General features: G+C 36.0%; 1 protein-coding gene across 1 annotated transcript; it reads right to left on the bottom strand.

Moving 5' to 3' along the window:
* Positions 1 to 399: 399 nt before the first annotated feature.
* On the bottom strand, positions 400 to 19,987 carry SF3B1 (splicing factor 3b, subunit 1, 155kDa). The gene is made up of 25 exons (XM_009585657.1): positions 19,882 to 19,987; positions 17,619 to 17,785; positions 16,185 to 16,286; positions 15,367 to 15,481; positions 13,450 to 13,529; positions 12,057 to 12,224; positions 11,664 to 11,898; positions 10,653 to 10,865; positions 10,131 to 10,252; positions 9,252 to 9,449; positions 9,059 to 9,160; positions 8,124 to 8,303; positions 7,589 to 7,675; positions 7,186 to 7,456; positions 6,763 to 6,908; positions 6,532 to 6,678; positions 6,243 to 6,368; positions 5,597 to 5,818; positions 5,165 to 5,347; positions 4,955 to 5,066; positions 4,748 to 4,868; positions 4,201 to 4,332; positions 3,051 to 3,323; positions 2,343 to 2,559; positions 400 to 1,031 (listed from the first exon to the last, which is right to left on the bottom strand). The coding sequence occupies exons 1-25, from the start codon at positions 19,985 to 19,987 to the stop codon at positions 873 to 875; spliced, it is 3,984 nt and encodes a 1,327-aa protein (XP_009583952.1). The 3' UTR covers positions 400 to 872.
* Positions 19,988 to 22,882: the final 2,895 nt, after the last annotated feature.

The raw sequence follows: 22,882 nt of genomic DNA, 5'->3' as shown, positions 1-22,882 counted from the left end.
CTGAAGCATTTCCTATGTCACACACACACACTTAGAAATTGCCTCTTCTCAGGCGCTGGGGACATTACTTTCCTAGCTCTTTATAGGAATTATAGCACAGGCCATAATTTTTTTTTTTTTTTTTTTCCTCCTCCACACAGCCATACAGGCTAACAGACATGCTAAACGTGATCAATATGCATAATTTGCCCAACTGATTTTACACATACTATTTACAATAAACTGCTTAACTTCCAGAAATTTAACAAGCTAATCCACCCCCACAACCAGGATACTGCAGATGAAGCAATAACGAGAAGCAATTAAACACTACTTTTTCCATGCAAATAAACTGCCACTACTACAACCATCAGCCAGACTACAGCTACATTATTGCATGACAAAGATACACACATTAACTACAGTTTGTATGTTTTTCTTATTTATTCAAAAGCTAGGGGATGACAAAAAGGGTTAAAATGTTTTATGCCACCTATTTATTACATGAACAAATACTTAATCCAAAGGGACTCGTTTTACAAGCCCCTCTGTCCAAAAACCACACACAAATTAGTTTTTATACACAAATGTTTATTTCTCAAATAAACTTCCCCTTTAAACACAAGGAATGAAATCTAAATCTTCATAAAGATGAATCCAAAATGAAATCCCTCCAGTACATTGTAATCACTGTTTTCTTGGTCACTACTGGCTTTAACTGTTTAACATCAAAAAACAAGGACATATTTAAAAAATCATGCTACTGGATTCCTAGCTCTGCCTCTGACCAGGTCTATACTGATCTCCAATATTTTAAAATTTTACATCATCAAATCTGAAGCGTTTAATTGAAGAACAGCTGTGCATTAAACACAAACAACTGAACAAGAAGATTATAAGATGTAATCAAGTTCATAACGAATATAGGTGTTCTTTTCATCGTTATAGATTCTTGGATAATGTGCTATCAGAGCATCCTGTGATCCGATGTAGATCGAATTATAAATCTTCCAATAAACATCTCTGACTTTCCTGGCAGGGTGAAACAAACCCTGGAAAACAGAATGGAACAAAATTTATTACAAGGTTAAGGTCTAAATATCTGTTATTGAATTTAATCAAGTTTTGCACAATAAGCATTTAAAAAAGCAATTATAGTAACTAACACCACTTAAAGAAGGCACACTAAATGTGTCGTTCCCAATTTTTGCGACTATCTAAACTAGCAAGTAGTAACAAAGTATTATTTAGAGACAGATTTTTTTTCTGCAATGAGAAATTCCACTGAATGTATTTCTAGTTTTATATTCTTCATTTAAAATAAAAATTAAAACCTGCTGCAGTATATTTGGTAGGAACTGTGTATTCTCTTTGGCTCTGCTAATTGTAATTTGTGCAGAGAGCGCTAGATAGGAGCTGAGATGAGCTGAGATAGGAGATGAGACAAACTATTATTAAAACTAAATAAGTGAGTAGAATGTGAAAGCTTTAGAAAAAACAGTTCTATATAATAAGAATATACAAGTAGTATTTGCAAAAAAATACACTGTGCAAGAGACTTCTTACACCTTCCTACTGATGTCAGTATCTTTGTGCTGAGGCCCCCCACATAAAAAAAAAAAAAAACAGTGAAATTCCGTATCTGCAAATAATTAATAAAATGCTGTCACATCTTCTCTACATTGATCTGCATTACATTCATCCTTGCTTCCCACCTGTTACACGAGTTTAGATTCTACAGCCAACGCAGCAAGAACTGTTACATGCAATTACATGGAAGAGGAGCCTTCACATTTTACCGCCACATACACTTTTACAGAAGCTGAACTGACTGGTGTTGATGTAATGGTATAGATTCCGATCAAAGCACTGTTTTCTAGTGCTTCACTCTTACACACTTTCAAATGTCTTGCTGTTTTTCTTGGCTAATGACAAATAATGTTGATTTAATATTAAGCCTATCTTCTCGTTTATTTCTCTCACTTGTTACTTGTTCTCGTAAGTCCTTGCACTATTAATTTATTCCCCAGTCATCAGTTAGTGTCCTTAAAATTTGTGAGATGCTTCCATTTTAGCCAATTTTCCGTATTTTAGCCAATTTATATTCTAAGTTACCTGCTACTTCTATGCAAGTTCCTTAATGTATTCAGCTATCTCGCAAAACCAAAATCTCATTTGTTGCATATTTCAATTACTGAAGTCCTTGGTACAGAATGCCACGTTTAAAGAATACTTTAAAGAGACTAAAAGCCACACTGTTTTCCTTTGCTGGAAACAATCTTCAGTTGACTTTTTTGTCTCCTGGAAAGAAGTCCTGCCTGATAATTGCTGTCTCTGCTACCCCAGCATACGTGAGGACATACCTGTAAACAATACTGCAACATTCTGCAGGGACCAATAGCAACTCTGAGGCCCTCCAGAGCCCCCATAACTGCCTGAATGACGTGAGGAGAGGTTTCAAACACATTAGGCCATACGTAATTTAACAAATGATTAAGAGAATCTTCACAGCCAAACCCATAAACACCAAGAGACATATGTTGCACCACAGCACTGGCTGTTTGTCTGTGTACAAGATCCCTGCAAAGAGAACAATGGTCTGTTAATAAATTATACTTAGAAGCAACATGATTGGACAAACATAGTACTTCTTTTCAATAACACTTTTTTTGAAAGCACCAATATACACTTTTAACCCACATTGACTGACAGCAAGAGGCAGAGTAAAAAAAAAAATCAGTAAATTAAAAAAAGAGGGAGTTTTCTGACAAACTACTGCATTCTAATTCTACAGCAAAAGTATAACAATAGAAATTATCAAAAGCAGTCTGAATGTAAGAAGTCTTGACTCACTTAAGATACTTGTATCATTTCAATCTCCATAAGTATTAGTAAAATAGAGGCATATAATCCAAATTATTTGCAGACAATGTCTTCCAAATTATGCTGGTCACTTAACATCTTCAGCAAACAAGGAAAATATGCGTATTTGCTACTGTTAAGACTCAGCTACATACTTAAAATATATGGCCACAGCTAACTGTACCATAGATAGTAAGAAATGCACTCACCTGTCCATTAAAGCATCTTCAAGCAATGGTGTAACAGCATAAATGTAATCTTTTCCCATCTCTCCAATGTATTCAAAGAGGAAAGAAAGAGATTTTAACACACCATTCTGGACATTCAACTCTGGAACTCTGTATTCATTCATGAGTGCAGGCAGCACTGTGAAAGGTGAGCATGTTTCAGCTACAATAGCAATTGCTACTGTAGTACACACTCTGTTCTGCCTTTCCTGTACTTTCAAGTTATTTAGCAGTGTAGCCAATACATCGTGAGGTCTGGAAGAGATAACATGCGCGTCCACGTCAATAGATTCAGTGAGGATTTGGATAAAATTAGTTGAGTTTCAAACAGCAAGTGGCAGAAAAGCATGGTTTAGCCCTTTAAAAAAAGTTTAGGTAACTGGGAAACAATACAAACCACGAAACTGTAAAACAGCTTAAGCAACTGCATGATCTTAATTTTCATGACCAACATTTTTTACTTTCTCTAAACTTAGCTTTTTTCCTGCCTTCTGTTCTGCCTCTTGTAAACTCTGGAGGATAGCAGTAGCCTCCCCACTATTACTCTGATCCTACAGGTAATTACAAACTTGTATAAAACCATGCACGTTGACAGAGATAAGCAATGTCGTGTACAGTGCATTCCTTGGTTGCTTGCTGTATGTGCATTAAGTCAGCAATTGGTCACTTATTTAAGAATATGCATAAAGATGGGAATTGTGCTTCATTCTACAATTTGCTGACTTGCAGTATCACCTTAGTGGCAAAAAATCCCTTGCAAATCACTAGAAGTATTGATTTGGGGACAAACAAGAGAAGAGAAGATTGAGTATTTAAAGGAGAGTTTATGACAGAATACAGAGACGGTCTGAATGCATATCACAGTATCAAAAATTCATGAGACAAACAGCTCTTACTACCAAATTATACTCTAACCTTGCTTGTCTACAAATTTAGTTTAGAAGTGCAGCACCCTATGTTAAGGAAGAATAGGTGACTGTATTTTCCTTCTACAAAATGAGTAAAATCAAGTCTACACATTTAACATGTTAAATGTAGAGAAGTTTGAATATCTCTCACCAAAAAAACCCCACAGTCATCACAATGTTAAGGTAACTGTGTGTAGAAGAGGATAAGTATTAGAGCAACTTACCCGATAGCTTTCGCAATATAACCAAAAGTGTTCACTGTGGCTCTTCGGATTGCTTTCTTGTGAGCTTTTAATAATTCAAGCAGTTCAAAGCAGATCCTCATCCATTCTCTTGCAGAAACATATTCTGCACCTCTGAAAGAGAATAAAGTGTTACATCCTCAGTTATATTAGAAGTTTTTAAATAAAACCACATAAATTGCAGCACCTATTCATCTGCTATCAACAGAGGGATACTGCTTAACCACTTTTCTTAATTAGGTACCTGTTAACATTAGACCTTCACTGGTTAACAGTGTACTCAAAATTTATTATGTTGTGTGCATTCTAAGTTTGCATTGGACAACATACTTCTTACAAAGCGTTTGCAAAATAATATAATTACAATATGTTCAACACTGTCCGCTAAATATCTCATCTTTTTGCACAACTTAAGAAATATCAAGAGATATGACAATAAATAACCAGATGCCAAACCTGATACTCAGCTTTAGCTTTTGCTACAATTGCCCACACGGAGGGTCAAATATTTTATCATTAGTCAACTTACCGGTCTGCAATGCGCCCAACAAGATCAATACAATTTTCCTGTACTTTCTCATGTCTGTTCTTCAAAATAGGTGTAAGCCGTGGCAGCAGATCTTTGATTGGTGGCGTCATCTTGTGCATACCTAGTGAATTCAAAGAGGCGTATTTAGTCTTGTAACACCTTTTCACTTTGCTCTTGAACAGGCATGTAATCAATACACAAACGTACCTATAACATTCACAATAGCCTTAAGTGCGCCGAGTATGCTGCCGAGTACTTCAGGATATTCTTCACCCAGGTACTCATATAACACAACACCCAAGTGTCCCATCAGTTTTTCCTACAACCAAGTAAAAATATTTAGAAGTTAATTTCCCACCCCCCCCTCATTACTATGACATACTACAGCAAATTTGGTAGGACAAGTCAATACAATACCTCTTGACAAGTCTTCATGACAACTGCAGTACGAGAGATCAGGTCAGCAGCCTGCTGCCTAACTTTAGCTGATTTGTTGTTCAAACGCCACAAAACCGTACCACAGATTTGTGGCAAGTAGGGTTTAACTCTTTTGCCTAGAGCATTAACGACTGTGCCAAAACCATTCAGCATCACAGAATCCTGAGTGTAAAAATAACACAGGAAAATCAGACCAACAGCAACACTACATTTTAATGAAACTTGACATCATCTAAAACTGCTATTGAAATACTAACATTCCAGAGCTTGTTTCCAGATTTCATCGATTAGAGCACTGACATCTAAAAAAGGATTCTAAAAATCTAACTTCGAAGCATACATTTCTGTATAACTAACAGTGGGGTAGCTTACAATTAAAGTGAACCAAATACTAAACACCCTTGGCCATACCTCTGTGGTCTGTTCCTGAAAGGCGTACAAAATACCATCAATAAGTTGTTCTTCCAGTTTATGATCAATGTCTGCTGCCCCCAGATTTCCCATTATCTTCTCAATTGTTTCCATGACCATTTTTCTGTACTGCTCAGCCTCATCTTTCAGATCATCCACAATTCTAGAAATAATTTCTGCTGCTCCAACTTTATTTGCCAGCTCCACAGTTGTATCAACCAACTGAAATATACAAATGTTAAGTAAGCAATTAAGTAAGCAATTAAGTATGCGTTGTTAAAACCAACTTTCTACATCTTGAAAATAAATTTCCCTAGTCTGAAGAGGAGAAACAGCATCATGCATGTTAAGCCCACTACAAACAACTGTTTTTACCTTTAGAAATCATCCAACATTTTAAAGAACACAAAAGGGATGAACTACCCCACCTTACAACTGATGTAGACTCATATTCACAGGTGTAAAATGTCTTGATAGCCTCCTAAGAACCTGTGAATCTTCTATCTATGCAACTTCTAAATTGCTAGTCCAAACAAAATTCAGTTTCAGGACATACAAGACAAAATTAAGCATCTAGCCTGAACGAACATTCTAATGTGAATTTTGTTCTACTGTAAATAATTTTCCAATTAAAAAAACAAAATACCTGTCTGTAATTTCTTCTGTCCAATGCCATTCTGTGCTGCCAGAAGTGTTTGAAAAAAGGTGGCAAGATTTCTGTTTTAATGTAGTTTGCTTCAACACCATCCGTACCACAACACTGCTTTACCACCTGACAGGAAATAAAAATCCAACAATTTTAAATCTCTGTAGGGTTTGGGTTTTTGGGTGGTTTGGGGGTAGGTTTTGTTGTTGTTGTTGTTGTTGTTGTTGTTGTTAAGAAAAGGAAAAACATACATATTCAGTATTAATGCTAAACAATCATTCTGACATACCTTCAACACAATTTTTTTCATCTCTTCATCAGGAGACTGGAACTCTCTGATAAGGATTAGCATGACTTCTCTGGTATAATAGTTTGCATACTCAGCATCCATGAGTGGAATCAGGTAACCAATAGCCTTCAAAAAGGCAGCCAAACCCTATTTAAATGCAGAAATACAACTCTAATGAGTCACAGAAGATATAAATCCGTTTCAGTTCAAACTAAAGTATTTTAGATATACCTTTCCTCTGTGTTGACGTATACCCTTCCATAAAGGCTTCAGAACAGAATCAAATGACTCAATACCATAGGGAGTAGCTGCCTCAGCCAAAGCAGCAATAGCCAAAGCACTGATGGTGCGAACTTTCTGCTGCTCATCCACCAGACCTGCAAGAGAACAGTGTTTAGTACCACTTCTTGTACTTCTTGTGACTTAAGTTCAAAATAGTAAAAATAGAGGGGCAGTATAAAAAGGATTGACTTATTTTCAGGAAAACTGAACCACTATTCCTCTTTCAGAGTCAGCTGAACTGTTTCTCAGTGTCAAAAGAACATACAAAACAAGGACCTTACTATCACTGTGCCTCACTGGGGTATGAAAAATTTTCCAAATATAAAGTGAATTAAAAAAAAAAAAAACTTTGCCTGGGAAAGCAGAACTTACCGTGTTCAATAATTTCAACCAAGCTCCTGAGATGAGGCAAGATAGCACATCCCATAAGAATAGCAATCTGCTGTACAATCTTGATGCCAGTATGCCTAGCCTGCCAGGATTTTTTGCTTTTACAGACAGCTTTCAAGAAGGGTAGCAGAGAAGGAATGCCCAAAGCAGAGGCAACAACAGCAAAGGCTCGAGCTGTTGTATTTCGGACATACTCATCCATATTATCAATATCAGGTCGCATTGTGGAGATCATTGTTGCCAAACCAGCAGCCTGAAGGAAAAACATACAAAACATACCAATTGGATTTATGAACAGCACAGTTAATTCTTCTGCCGTGCCTGTAAACATGCAGCTATACGTAAGCTAACTCAGTGCCTTAATGAAGGATGGATGGAACTTTACCTTAGCCAAGTTTGAAATAATTTCTCTGCCTTCCACTCTAGCATAATAGTCTTCATCAATGAGCAGTGGTTCAATGACAACAAGGATCTGAAAAAGATAAACAAATTAATATTTCCTTTCATTAATACTTTTAGTGGTATTTCTGGCCCTACTAGATTCCATGAAACAGAGATGATTCCATGGATCCAAGCTTAAAGCTTTATGATGACCAGAAAAAATTTAAATCTATTATGCTCTTTTTACAGCTCTTTGTCTCTGAAGGACCTGGCCCGGAGATACTACCTAGATCCGATTAAGATCCCCTTCCCACCCCCAGGTGTGCATATATCATTTTTACATCATGCCTTAGTACTATAAAGCCCACACTTCGATCACACTACAAGAACTTAAAGTTTGGCTTAAGAAGAAATATGAAAGCCAATTATGTTAAAAAAACATGGTATCATCCTCTTCTGATATGCAAATAAAGTACACACTTCTCCCAGCAATGATCAGAAAAACCAAATCAAAGATGAAATAGTAAACTGCAACAGACCTTGTGTACGTATGGTCGGACCAAGTCATCCAGTTTGTAAAGAATTCTGTCAATGACTTTGACAAGCAAGTGACGCTCCTGATCTTCAAGTGTTGGTGACATCAGCAGAGGCAGAATCTGATTAAACAACGGCCCTGCTCCGAATTCCCGAGCTTTATCAGTAATTTGTCGCAACGCAGCCTAAACAAAACCAAACAGCCTATCAGTTAAACTAAGGAAACAACACTGAACAACTACAAAACAGGTAGATATTAACCAAGTTAAAATGTAATTCACTGTAACCACAGGCTTCAAAATATTCGCTCCTACTACTGCAAAACTCTACTTCAAACAATTTTATGCTGATCTGTTGAAAAATGAATGCGTGAAGAGAAACACCCTGATGTTAGCTCCCAGCTGTTCCATTTTCAAGAAAAGCATGCTCCTGGTCTAATATTAAGAACAGCGCCATCTGAAAAGTAGCTTATACAGCACTTATTTGCGTTTAGGCAGCTTGGTGCCTTGGTCAATTTAGAGCAAAACTATGCAGAACAGACTCCTAATGTATTGCATAATGTGTAAGGCTGAAACTTAACTAAGAGCTACATTGCTAATTTAAGTGTAAGCAGCAAAATCCAGATGATGACGACGCCCTGTAAGCAAAAAGCACCATAAATCTAGTTTCTCATAATTGTAAAAAAAAAAAAAAAAAATTATATAAGCCATATACTATTTAGTGACTGACATTACCGTACAAAGAGTAGCAATACTAAATTACATTGAATGACAAACAAAAAGCCACACAGATACAGAAGAGGAAGAAAGCACTAAACAGATATCAAAGTTTAGGACGTTATTTTAAAGGAAATCCCACGGACAACTGAAACTAAACCTTAAAACAAACGCAGATTTTTGAAAAACGAAATTACACAAACGCATCTGACAACTCATCTCACCTTTCTCATGGGAGGTGTGCCATTCTTTATTTTCAGAAGTAATTTCATTATTTTTCTCTCCTTCTGTTCTTCAGGACTTAGAGTTGATTCATCAACGTCAACCTACAAATAATTCCAGACAAAGAAACAGGCATTGCTACATATTCAAAAGAAATCAGGAAACTTTAATCAGCATGCATGAAATCTCATTTACCAGCAGTTTATCAAAGTATTGGATATCATCTGGTTTTAGGAATGGAAGATTGCCAGATGGTTGGTCATTAACACTCTTCATAGTTCGGTCTTCTGTCTGCATGTGGAATCCAGTCATACCACCCAAAGGTGTTGGAGTTGCTGTAAGCTTACGAGCTGGAGTGCGAATAGGTACATAACCAGCTGGTGGGGGAAGAACCTATTGAAGAAAGAACAAAATTCATCTTATCACAACAAATATAAAAAGAGGAAGGCATCAAATACAAAACATTACTAAACTTATATCTTCCATTTTATTTGTTTGGGGATTTGTGCGAGTGTTACTGCATACACTACATCCCATGTTCACGGCAATACAAACAAATTCACCGTGACAGTTTGTATTCATGCTTATCCTGTACTGACGGTATTTCCGAAGAAAGCTCACTTCCACTGCTGAGAGCTTGGATAATAAACTTTGAAATCTCTTTACAAAGTATTAAAGAAGCATTTCAATATCTATATCAACACAGTGTACATGCTGACTTAGAATTTGTGACTCTCTTCTATGTTTTTCTACATCTGGACTTAATATTTTTATCAGTCCATTCAGAGCTCATTTCTGGCCTTGTCAGGCATTCCCAACATTAAGAAGCAGAATAACAACTGCCCTTTGAGATCACCTTTCATTCTCCCTTTCTAATTGATTTACAATAAATCAGTAACCGAATTGAACAAACATCTGCAATCAATAATCAATACTTAATGTGAAACATTCTACTTCTGGAACAACTTCATTAAAAAAACAAACAAAAAAACAAAACAAAACAAAAAAACCCCAATATCACCTGGCAGAAAAAAAACCATCATGGTCTGCTGCATTTTAATCCAGATTAACTACCTTATATCCTTCTGGAAACATAGCATCCAATTCTTCATCAGAAAGTGGTCTGTTTCTCTCATCAATTTCCCTTTCCCAACGCCAAGCCTGCAGCTGCTCAGGAGTCATGCTCATGATATGACCTATATTCAAATAAATAAAAAAAAAATTTTAAAAAGGATTTAAAAAAAGAAAAATCTTCTGTATGCAGAAGGAGATGACTTGTTTACCTAACCTTTCAGTGCACTATTGAGCCAAAGTTTCCTGAAATCTGTAGCCAGTAAGGTATCAAACTTTCAGAGAGCCTTTTATCAATCTTTTACCAACTAAATTGAACAGGAATAGACATATAACCTCAGTCTTGATTCCCCTCCAGAACTGAGTGCTGTGGGCATTAAAAATGGTAAGCAGAGGATATACTGACCACTTTCATACAGGCAGGAAACCATGTTAGGCAGAAGTCTATTTCAAAATACAATATAAAGGTAAATGCTTCATTTCCACAGAAAAAAAATGAAGCCTTAGAGAATGGACTGGCCTTACCTGGTGTAGGAGTTGCCATGTTCATAGCTGGTGTACCAATGGGTGTTTTGCCAGGTGTCAGAACAGGAGTGCTGCCACCCATCTGGCTAGCAGGTGTTTCATCCCATCGTGACTTTCTTTTACTTGCTCCTGGGGTTGGTGTCTCACCAATGGAGTCACCACCTCTATCTGTACGAGGCGTCTCAGCCCATCCACTGCCATGTCCCGGAGTATCTAAGGAAAAACAAAACAATTTTTGCAGAAAGCTGAACAGTGTACACTCCAACTATAGGATCAATATCCAAACCCATTTTCAATATCTCGTCCTCATGTCTACACAAATCAAGTATCAAATAAACAAATACACTAGACAAAAAGTAAAGACTACTTCAGAGAACATTAAAAAAGCACAGGCATTACACTAAGAATATCCAACAGAGAGCTTTCATTTTATGAAAAAAGCATGTCATTTTCTTGCTGAATCTTAGCATAAATAGATAAAATTCTAAAAAATACTAAAGAACTCAGTCTAGAAATTGGACAAAGTAGTCCACGTACTCCCTTGATAAAAGCATTAAGGAACAATGGTGTTTCACTGTTCTGACACACGAGCTTCATTCAAATTAGGCAGGTGAGAAAATGCTTCCAAAACTTGTTTTAATGCTAACCTCTTCAAAAAAATTAGAATTCAAAACCACACACATAAATGTATCACAAAAAGCAATTCAACGTGAGCTCCTTTACTATGTCCTTTACACATTAAAATCCCAGCCTGCAGCAGTCACTAGATATACCACAAAACTTTGATTCAATTTTTGAGCCAAGGGGCTTTTACAGACATGAGTTTTACTCAACAGGCAGAATTCAATGCTACAAACTCAGACAAAAACATCACTTCACATCAACCACTAGATGTCAGAATATAATTACTTCTTGCCTGACTTCTGAATCTACTGTTTACTTAAGGTGAAAAAATCCTATACAATCAACCATTCAAAACTTATTACACGCTTTCCAGTTCGCCATAAATACCTCTTTCTGTTTTAGGTGTTTCATCCCATCGATTTTTACGTGCACTGGAAGTGGCACCTCCATGGCCTGGTGTTGCATGACCCGGCGTGTCCCGTCCAGGTGTTGCAGCTCCTGCTGGTGTATGACTGGGAGTCGGATCCCATATTTTTGAGCCTGGGGTGGCACCAGGAGTTTCACTACCCTTTGCACGGCCTGGAGTTTCATCCCATCGCAGAGATGGTGTATGTCCAGGAGTCTACACAAGACAAAACCAGAAGTATTAATGTCTCTCATACTATACAGTAAAAGACTGCTAGTTACTCTTTTTTGTACAGTAAGAAACTTCTGAAATTCCAGAGGATTAGCATTAATAATGTCTTCTGTAGATAAGCTGATGAACACTAGGATTATTACCTCTGCTTGATCCCAGCTGGATAATTTTTTAGGTGTAGCACCGGGAGTCTGATCAGCTGTCTGATCCCAACGCCGTTTGCGTTTTGAAGGTGGCTGAGATGCGGCTCCGTTGACGACTTTAAGCTCTCCAGCTTTAGCTTTTTCAGCTAGTTGCTGCCTAATTTCCCTCTATTCAAGGGCACAAAAAGACAAACATAAGAAACAGATTTCTTAAGAAGGCTTCTTCAGATTAGACCTTTAAAAGAGATTTTTCAGCTGTATCGTATCTTGTTATGCTATTTTTTGAGGTTTTGCTCAAATAACATGCAATTAGCTACTATTTTAATTTAAAGTTCATTATCTTTTCAAATTCTTCTATACTGACAGAGCAGCTATATGTTTGGAGGCGCTGTTTTTAAATTCATTTCTTATAAAAGCCATTACTACAACAAATGCAAATGCATGGAGAATTTTGAGTGTTATCAGTTTCTGTCACCTATATGTATGCCTTAAAATCATTACACATCTGTTTGAAACAAGTTCCATTTCAGTAAATTAAAGGTGGATGAGTTAGAAAATGTATTCATGTGAGTTATATCCCACGACATAAAAAAGCCCCGAAATTCTTATTTAAAATTCTGAGATGACATTGTTAAAACAGCACAATAACCCAGACTGTTTTTCACTTATCAATGGGTCCATGGACAGTAAGATTGTCAAAATTATGAATTAATTCCTCAATTAAGGTAAGACAAGTAGGGTAAATCAATATAAACCTACAGAGGTCACTGGAACTACAAGATCTTGCTCCAATTAACAAGATGGCACTGTAGGTATTACACAAGAAATTCTATTATATTACCAGGATCTTCTTACCTATTAAAATGAATTTTTAATAGCCATGAATAAAGCACGTACTTTTAATTATTTTTTTTTTTTTTAGTATTTAAAAGCTAATGTCAACCTTAAACGAATTCTTAGTACTGCAACATCTGTTGTAAATGCTTCAACAAAAGCCTTTTAAAACTTCCCTGGATTCCCTCTACACAAAAGCTCATAAAACCAAACATCTCTGACACTGAATACCCCTCAGTGACTGTTAGTTTTTGTCTCTCATCCTCTGAAAGAAAATAAACCACAAAAAGTCCAATTGCTATAAAAAATTCCAGATTAAAATATATTGAGACTATTTCTCCCTCCATTGTTTAGGTGTTATGTAAGAACAGAAGCTTTCCAAAACTTTCATCTTTAAATTCTACTGACTTTCAACATGTGAAGAACAGCATTTTCCAAAGAAAAAGACTTCTAAGCCAAGACAAAAAGTCAACAGAATTTCCATTTCCACTTTCTTAACATGCTTTCAAGGCTGTAAAATTAAACTAAGTTCAAGTGGAAAACCCTCCCCCCCACACACCTCTTCTTTTGTTAAATGCTGTTCACGCATAACATCCATGTACGTTCTGGCATTCATTTTAGGATCTGGTGTCTTCCCTCCTGCGGAAGAGAACAGCAACAGGAATGGAGCACAATGAGTATAGGATAAGCAGAAACTATTGATTTCTTCTATTGTCCTGCTCTAATATTATATTATTCCATGATCATTTAATTTTACTTTTTGATCGAAAATTTTAAAAATTACATGTATCTTACGTTTATTCAGTTTGCTGATCAATTTAACCTGTTTGAACACAAACATAACTACTGCAGTTTCAAACAAATATTTTAAAGCCGATATAAATGATAAAATGACAACACAGTTAAGAGTCTTCAGAAGTGATGGGTTCCTGGGTTGCTAATCCGGAATACGTACACTTTCGTGCCTTTGTCTCCATCAGCAGTTCTGACTTCAAGCAGCAGAATAGAAGCCTAGAAAATTATCTCTTTACCATTAGTAACACTTTGGAAAGATATTTATATTCAAAACATTACCTTGTGTAAGCTGTTAAATCCTAGTTGTTATCTGACTATAAATAACTATTGCATACCTATGTTTAAAATGTTTTATCATAAAGACCCATTTATAAGTTTGACAAATCTGGACATGTCTCCCAGATCTTCTAGTGTCATATCATAAAAGGGCTTCATTTAAAAAAAACAAACAAAACAAAAAACCCCAAAAACTGTTTGATGACACTTTCCCCCTCTTCTCTTCTCAAGGTACAATTGTGATTGGGAGCTGAATGCAATACAGTACATACACCACCACAACGATACTCACAGGTAATGGGTTTTGTATACCATATGTTGTTTTATGCTGTGTATCTTGCGTTAATTAAACTTTTAAATACTTTACAAGAAGCCCAACTTTATAAAAATACGACTTGTCAAGAAAAACACTTTTCTTTAAGAAAAATGTGCAGATTTGCTATACAAGTGGTATAGCATTATAATTTAGGGAAAAAAAATAAACTTCTTAAACATTTCTATGCTGAAGATCATTGCCCAATTGGCTGTGTCATTCTGACACTAGCTTTGATAGGACTTTCCTTTGGAATACTTTTTCACCATAATCTACACAGGATGTGTTGAACTGCACCCTTAAGAATGCAGACAGGACTGGCATATAGCAGTACTGCTGTAGGAAAGAAATTAAGGACAGTTAGTATGGGCCTGTGAATTCTGACAATACATGTTTATATCAATTACAATTAAGCAAGTAAAATAATTAATATCCCTATTAATTCATGCAGGCTGAAATTCTCATTTGTAAAACCTGCAAAATAGCTACTAATTTTAAGCCAACAGGCACCTTATTGCCACATGTGAAACTCACTCACCTGAAGAAAGTTTCTGTCAGACCCACTAATACCCCTTTTCCTGACTTGCATTCTAAAATTATCAGAACAGACTTGAACTATTAATAGTATCAAAGTCTTATATATGCTTTTGTTTCTTTTAGCTATACCACCTAAGTTTACATAGGATGGTAAGAATTAGGTGCTCTATTTTGAGAACTAGCATTTCAAAAGCAGTAACCCTGTAAATCTATGACTTGGAATGAAAACTTTCAAGGTACTGAAAGAATCTGAGCACTCAATACACAAGTTGTTCAAAGTATAAAGCACAACCCAAAACAAAATGAAAAGAGAAACCTTTAACCCTTTGTGTTTCTATGGCAATGGCTCATTATTTTCTTGTCCTTCTACCTGGAAAGAAAACTTGTATTATAAAGATGAAGAATATGGCATCTAAGTTTTCAACCAAATCTCTATGAAAAGGGGATGTTTAAAACAAAACTAAGTTTATAAGCATGCCAACAGAAATCAAAGGGCTAAAGACAATTAAAGACAACAAATTTCATAAAGGGTATAGAAAAGTCAAAATAAATTACCATCTGCAAAAGGATCAAGACGCTCAGGGGAAATTATCATCATCCGCCTGTGCTTTTTGTACTCATCTTCCCGATCTGCAATCTTTTGAGGACGGTGTTCTGCAAAAGGATCATACTAAAAACCAAAAAAAGCTTGTTAGTCACATACATATGAAGAACAATATGAAAAGTGTCTGGTGACCATAAGCCTGTATTCATTTCCAGTATTACTAAAGAGGCCTACTTTATTTTTAATCTCAACTATGCAGGAATGTTGAAACACTATGCTGATACTGATTTTACTTCTGTAACTGGAATTTTATTCTTTCTAACATAGAATTTCTTATGAAAATAACTTCTGACAAAAATTTGCTATTTTAAGAAGTTTATTCACTTTTTACCGAAGCATTTCATGCTGCCAACCTTTCCCTCTCTTTTTGCAGGGGGACTTAATGCTACTTCATATGCTTTTAAATTTCACAGAAAAATATTCCAGGAATATAAAACCCAAGTGACTACATTTTCTTTACAAAAATAGAAGCGTAAAGGACATTAAGTTTTCCAGTTATTTTCATTTTTTAAGTATCTGACCTACCAAAAAAAATTTTTTTATGTTTAGTGTATATGCCCACATTGCCTTTACATGTGGAAGTGCCAATTTTTAGCGCCCTGTGGAATTCTAAACTAAAGCAGTAACAAGCTTACAGCAAATTAAAATACCATAACCCTTTACATACATCTTGTATTTTCAGAAGACAAGACCTGGTCTCAACAAACTTTAACACTTCTTTCCCCTAAACCTACAACAGTATTTTATTGTGCCTTCAATTTAGACATACCTGTTCAGTAGACTGTGGTATGTCATTAAGCAATGCCACTGGAGCATGGTACCCTGGCTTCTTCTGGCCAAGCAAACTTGTAGAAGGGTAGTCATCATCATCCTGTCAGTAAAAAGACACGGCAAGTTTGTCATGTTGGTATTATATTTAGATATAATAATGTCAAATTAATATACTGTGGTCATAGAAAAGATAAAAATGGACTAGAATAGTTAATTCCAAATTTTAGCAAGCTTTTTCATATAGCTTGTTTTATTACTCCCAAACTGCTAAATCATATAAACCTTCCCACATCACTGAAAAGATGACTTTTTCTCTACAAGACTCAAGTATTTTGCAATATGCTACATATAATCAAGTATGCTGTCTATACTAGTTATACAAAAAGTCTGTATTTCATATTAGCACTATTGATATAGTGCCCTATTTGGCATGTGAAAACTGGTGCACAGAAATTCAAACCATTTTTTCTTAAAAGCCAGCTAAATATAGAACAAAACTTCAGTAAGTAACCCTATAAAAAAGCTTCAGAAACAGTGAAAAATTCAGAAATGTATTAATGTTAATTTAGTTATACCTTCTCAATCACAATGGCCATAACAAGTACTCAGAATGTGTAAGATGCTTTTGCTATTTCCTCATATTAGTAGCCAGTTTCTGTGCAATAATTTACAGCAACCCCAAAGAAAAACTGCTCTTAAAACTATGAACTGATTTCAGTGAGACCCTGTAATGGAAATTTTTAATAAAGGAATTCTTAGAAGTCTACAAATGACACATAGTACATCACTAAAAAAATATATCAACTAGTATAAACTGAACATAATAATCTTCCTTCACCTTAAAAACATCATTCACTCGGTGTAATATGTAGTTGCCTTTGTATTTATGGTCAGAACTGTAGTTTCTGACTGCTCCTCCAACTGAAAATGTGGTCAAATATTTAACATTAGAAATTAACATACAGTAATCTTACAAACAGGATATATAAGGAGAGCACAATACAGTGAAAAAGCCAATTCTCAAAAGTGGCTCTGAAATTTGAAATGAAGTAGAAATAGAAATCTTAAAATAGTCACTTAGGTTTGTTGGCCCAAGTTTTCTTAGATTTTTTTTCCACCATCATTTTCCATCTTGGCAGCAACAACAGAACAAAGCTAATCAGTGTTAGTCTTGACTGGAATAATTAAGTACCAGACCACAACTTTTTGCCTTCTGCTTGGACCTACATGACTTTCAAAGCACAATTCAATGAAGTACAAGCCAGACTTAGAACTTATGAGCTTCCTGGATAAGACATATTTGGTCCAGTATGGCTTTAATGACAATAACTGCTTTTACTTCAGCAACTGCTATTAAAAATTACTCAAAATTAATTCCAAAATACTTAGAATGCATGCCCTAAAAAAAAAAAAATAACATAAAATCACTTACATCTTCCAATTCAGTTGCTGCAATAGAAGTGACATATCCAGCAAACCTGCTGTCACTGCCACCATAAATTTCTTGATCATAATATCCTGTGGAATCAAGGCCTACTCCTTGTGCTTCATCAAGAGCAGGCTTTTTTCCTTGAATTTCTCGAATTTGTGCTTCAATATCTAGGGTAAAGACACAGAGAAAAAAAAAAAATCAGGTCTTTTCACACGTACGCACAAAATGTAATACTTATGTTACTATGTACAGCAAATTGAGTTTTTCCACCCAATTTCAAAATTATCTCTAAAGAAATAAACAAATATGACACATAAAACTATAAAATCACCATGTTTGTAAGCAGCTTTTCCTTAAGTTGTAATATTAGCCAGCACAGACTACTTCAATTGTGTGGCCTAAAGCAAACTATTCAAACCTGCTGTTAAGCTATCTCATCTTCCAACAGAGATAGCAGAGAAGGTAATTTACAGCACAGTAATAATTCTCAACACTACACTAACACAACACTTTCTCAACGAATGTAATCCTCTCATTAAAAAGCCTTTCAAAATGTTATCACCAATTAACAAACCAATTTTGGTAATTTAAACCAATCTGGTCAAAAGAGCTACTGCATGAGTTGTCAGATCTGAGAACATTTAATAAAACAACACCGTACTGCGTTACCTACCATATTGCAAAGCTGTGTTATCTTTGAACAATTTAAAAAACAAAACTCTAATATGCCACTGGATACCAAGTTAGTTTAAAAAAAAAGTTAGGACCAGTTTCTTTTCACACTGGCAGCTCAAATATTATTTACTCATGACTATTCCTGCCTGCACCACCATCTTTGAAGAGTCTAGTATGCTTCCAGGTAACAAAAAGCTTACCCTTCAAACAGGACAAATGGGAGCTTTGCCATTCTTTTAACATATCAGGGTCTGACTCTGATCAACTCTGGTGGCCATCTTTGACCTTAGAAATTTGGTACTTTCAGAAAGAACATTAACTTGTTAATGTCCTACTTGTTGTAATGCAACAAGAAAATAAGTTACAGTAATCCAACTGTCTTTAACAAATGTAATTGTGATGTAGGTATATTAAGGCACAGCTAACTCCATAAAATTTATTACTGTTTCCATCCGAATTTTGATTCAATAGGTATGTAAGGACAATTATCCATACAATATGGATTTCAGTAGATCAAAAAAATTTTTTTCATGGCCAAAAAAATACCCAAGAATTGCATTTCATGGCTGAAGGAATACCAAGGATCATGCTTGAGCAGGAGGATTGGACTATATAGTCTCAAAATTCCCTTCCAACCTCAATGATTCTGCAATTCACCCTCTCCCATCTGAAGTGGTATTGCCTGTTATGTTAACTTGAGGGAAATTTGCCAATTTAGAAAAGCTACAGGAAATTCTATTCACAGATAATCTTAAATCTTGACTGTTCACTAATTTTTTTACTATTGTTGCTCATTTCTCTTTTTCAGGACGAATAAATTTCACACGGTTTTCCCACCGAGGTATCTTGCGAAAGACACCATACTACAACATCTACTAACAAACCTGGCAAAAATTAAAATTAAAATACTTTTTTTTTTTTTAAAGATAAGATTATTGCTAATCCAAATTATGGGACCTGAGGTATAAAGGGGGGGGTTGGTGATTTTTTTTTTTTTAAAAATGACTGAAAGACTGCAGATCAGAATTGCTTAGTTGAGAAGTTTAAACTGTCAGCCCTGTAAACGTCAAGACTTAAAGTCAAGGCTGGGTCCTTTTCTTAACACAAACTGCCACTAATTAAAAAAAAAAAAACAACACTGTAAGCCAAATAATGCCTCCTGTACAAAGGCATGTTTTCTACAAAGGTAACTGAACACGTAGTTTTATCTGACACATCTTTGCTATATAGCTATGAGTGAGAATAGCAGGATTCAGCGTTCATGTAGAGCCTGCAGGACTGGCAGTTAGAAACACTGACTTCACTTTAAGCACAGTAAACCTAACAGCAAATCTGCAATTCCTGCAGTGGTCTAGTGGGGAAAGAAAGAAACAGCAGAAGTATGTTTCTAAACTCATCAGGAGTCCCATGCACAGAAGATGCACCATAGTAGCTGATAAGGAGAATCTTGCTCCAGCTAGTTAAGGGCTTCCATCAAAGTTCTGCAGATATCTAGAACAGGGTAACTTGGACAGGCACCTCTGCGTTACAGAAACTCACGGTATCTGCCTTGAACTCATGAGAAGCTGAAACCTGACAAAAGTCTTACACTGCTGGCCATGATCACCTGCTGAATCTTGCCCCCAGGTACATCCAGCTCCCCCTAAAATCCTGCACACCATAGGGGAATCCAGCGAGTCCAGAACTTGAGACATGTTGCTCCCCAATACGTTACTTCCTGGAGAAGCAGCAGAAGCCAACTACTGCCGAATTAGGGATCCCTTCTTGCCCACAGAGGTCTCTGATCATCTTCAGAGGCATACCACACGTATCCTGTTTACCAGTGCCATCTTAAAAGTATTCCATTTTTGTAAAGTCATCCTATGGCACGGTTATGGAACTGATACAACTCAAATACTTTTCTCACAGATTTTTTAGTTATTTCTGTTTCTTCCAAAGAGCAGATCAAGTTCCTGATTCCTTTTGCCGCCTGGTGCAAGGCAGCACTGGGGTGAAAGGGAATACCTGAAGCTTCCATTGCTACAAAAGACAACACTACTAGCACCGAGTGCTTTTAGAGTACAATGACATTGTTTCTTATTTCTAAAGAGCAGTTACTAGAACAACACACTGCCTCTTTAGTAGCATATTAAGTCCTGATCGCGCATCCACAGCTGTAACCAACTTCAACACAAAAAAGCCTACAGATCTTGCCTACAATGCAAAAACCTTTCCATCATCTGTCCACTGAGCCAACCTGACCATATAGCTCAGCCAAATAACGCACCAGTATGTACCCTGCCACGCAGGATGGGCCACAGAGATTTGCTTGTGCATGGGCTCCCACCACTACTACCATCAACAGAGTCTGTTGAAACAATTGTGGGATTTCTGCAGCAAAAGCGTTAATACAAAAATATTTTCCTATTAATAGTTCTTACCAACACTTTACATACTAAGGCCTTGTTCTCTTATTTTATCTTTAAAATAGCTGTATTTACTGAAAAGGGTACAGATCTCATTTATTATTGGCCTTCTCCTTTAAATTACAATGACTACCACTGTTTGCAGACTAAGGAGCATTCTCATTTTCTTACAGCAAAACCTGCTGGGTTATCTATACCAAAAAATAAAGTCTGCATAAGGTCTATAGGGTTAACAAACCCCCACTTACAGCCACCATAATTTTCAACTAGTGCCATGCAGTCTCTAAGTGCTAGTTTAAATGAAGCACTCTGAAGAGAACACCCATTTGACATGCCACAAAACCCCTTCAATCAGCAGGTCTAATAGGTCTGCAGCCAAAGGTAGCCTGATTGCCAGTTTAGAAAGCATCACATACTTAGCTGGAAAAGACTATTTTGACATTAAAGATGTGTTTACCTTCCTTGATCTAACTGGCACTTTCTTGAAAAAGCTCACACGCTATTTAATAAAGCACTTAAATACAAATCAAATTAAGAAAGGAGTAATCACAAAGCTTAAAAAATACGTTGTGTAAAACAAAGTACTTGTTCAATGATTTAGTCAACCAGGACATAAAAGTGGGATTTTAAAAAAAAAAAAAAAGCGGGGGGGGGCGGGGAGAGGCTAATACCCTACTGATCATTCCTTTTGCTGTATTTTACTCTATTTAATATATTTTGGTATTTTAAAAGAAGTAACTTTAACATGCTTAGTTGATTTGAAACATACCATAAATGATGAATATTATTAAAGCCAACATACTCGAATTCGAAGTCACTGAAGATCTAGCTCACAGCCAGATCATGATAGCCTTTCTCAAAATATATACTCCATTACCATACATGTAGTTCTACTTGCAATGTTTGGAGTGTAAGACATTATTCAGCATGAAAAAAGAAAGAATCAGACCCTGTACTTAAGTAGTATTCTACAGCATAAATAGTTTCTATGTCTTCATGCCTTATCATATTTTTGCACATTCAGCTTGCCCTGTGCAGCTTTATTTCTCGCGACTTTAGCACTCTCATACATGTTAGGTCTATTACGTTTGGAAATCTCTTTCTTCTTTTCTGAGCAAGAAAAAAAATAATGCAAATTAAGAACTACCTTCAACAGCATTCAAAACTCAAGCATTTAACGAGGCTTTATAAGCTGCCATTTAGAACTTCACTTTTCAGCCTAAAACAAAGGGTTCCCCCTTAAGCTATGTAACTGGAACAATCTCAAACTGTTTTGAGACCTCTTTCAAGCTGTGTCTTGAACACATCAATCAACATGTATTTAACAAACAGCAAAGATGTCAAAAATCTTCTAAAACAATTGTAACAAAAAACTCAATTCGGAAAATCAATCAGGAACTGAAAAAAGGAAGATAGGAAAAATAATCAAGCTGTTCAGCTAATACCTCCATGTTGAGAAAGACAGCATTACATGATCATAGCCAGTTGTACATAATTTTTTATTTAACTACCTACACCACACTCCCCCTTAAAAATCTGTTCTGATACAACACTTATCAAAACACATGCAACTGGAAACATGTCAATGTTTTCATTAAATTCAATGGACTACCATTTGCTTCAATAAATAAGCAATTTAAGTTAAAAAAAAACCAACAAAAATTCTACTATTTTATTATTAAAAGCTCTTTAGGTAATATGAGAGGCAAAGCACTGTGATGGGTAATACTCACTTGGGTAGTATTTCACACAAGCCTTATGTATGTCACAGCATATAAACAAAAGACAAGACAATTTCTGTAACTCTACAAAAATGTTCCAGAATGCTAAAAAATAATATCAAATCAAATTTAAAAAAAAAAAGAGGACCACAGTTTAAGCTTTTCTTCATCCATAAATTCGAATTAGATCTGCAGTGTTAAAGACTACATTAACCTCACTTCCACGAGAGACGACGCCTCTCCATTTGAAAAGTTTTTTCAGTGCAAAACTTACTACCCCCAAAGGCGATGAATAGCTGGGCGCCCTGCCTACCTCACAGTGTACATCCACTGTCCAGAGGTAGTTTTTGATTAGTGAATTACGGATGTAAATTAACATAAAACACAGCAGATCACCTATCATACGCAGAAACATGAGCAAAAAGACAGAAGCAGTACAATTCTAAAAATTATTCCTCCTTGC

The sequence above is a fragment of the Fulmarus glacialis genome, unplaced genomic scaffold, assembly GCF_000690835.1.
Source record: "Fulmarus glacialis isolate BGI_N327 unplaced genomic scaffold, ASM69083v1 scaffold33669, whole genome shotgun sequence".
Classification (NCBI taxonomy): Eukaryota; Metazoa; Chordata; class Aves; order Procellariiformes; family Procellariidae; genus Fulmarus; species Fulmarus glacialis.
The sequence above is the reverse complement of the archived record's forward strand: the minus strand, read 5'-3'. Positions and strand labels throughout refer to the sequence as shown.

What these genes read in the sequence shown, in the direction of transcription:
- SF3B1 (XM_009585657.1), bottom strand. Translation starts at nt 19,987, where the DNA reads ATGTCTCAAGTTCTGGACTCGCTGGATTCCCCTATGGTGTGCAGGATT. An exon ending in GGTTGAAATTATTGAACACG is followed by an intron (nt 6,909 to 7,185) that starts GTAAGTTCTGCT and finishes GTTCTCTTGCAG; the next exon opens with GTCTGGTGGATGAGCAGCAG. An exon ending in TTCAGGAACAGACCACAGAG is followed by an intron (nt 5,348 to 5,596) that starts GTATGGCCAAGG and finishes TTTTACACTCAG; the next exon opens with GATTCTGTGATGCTGAATGG.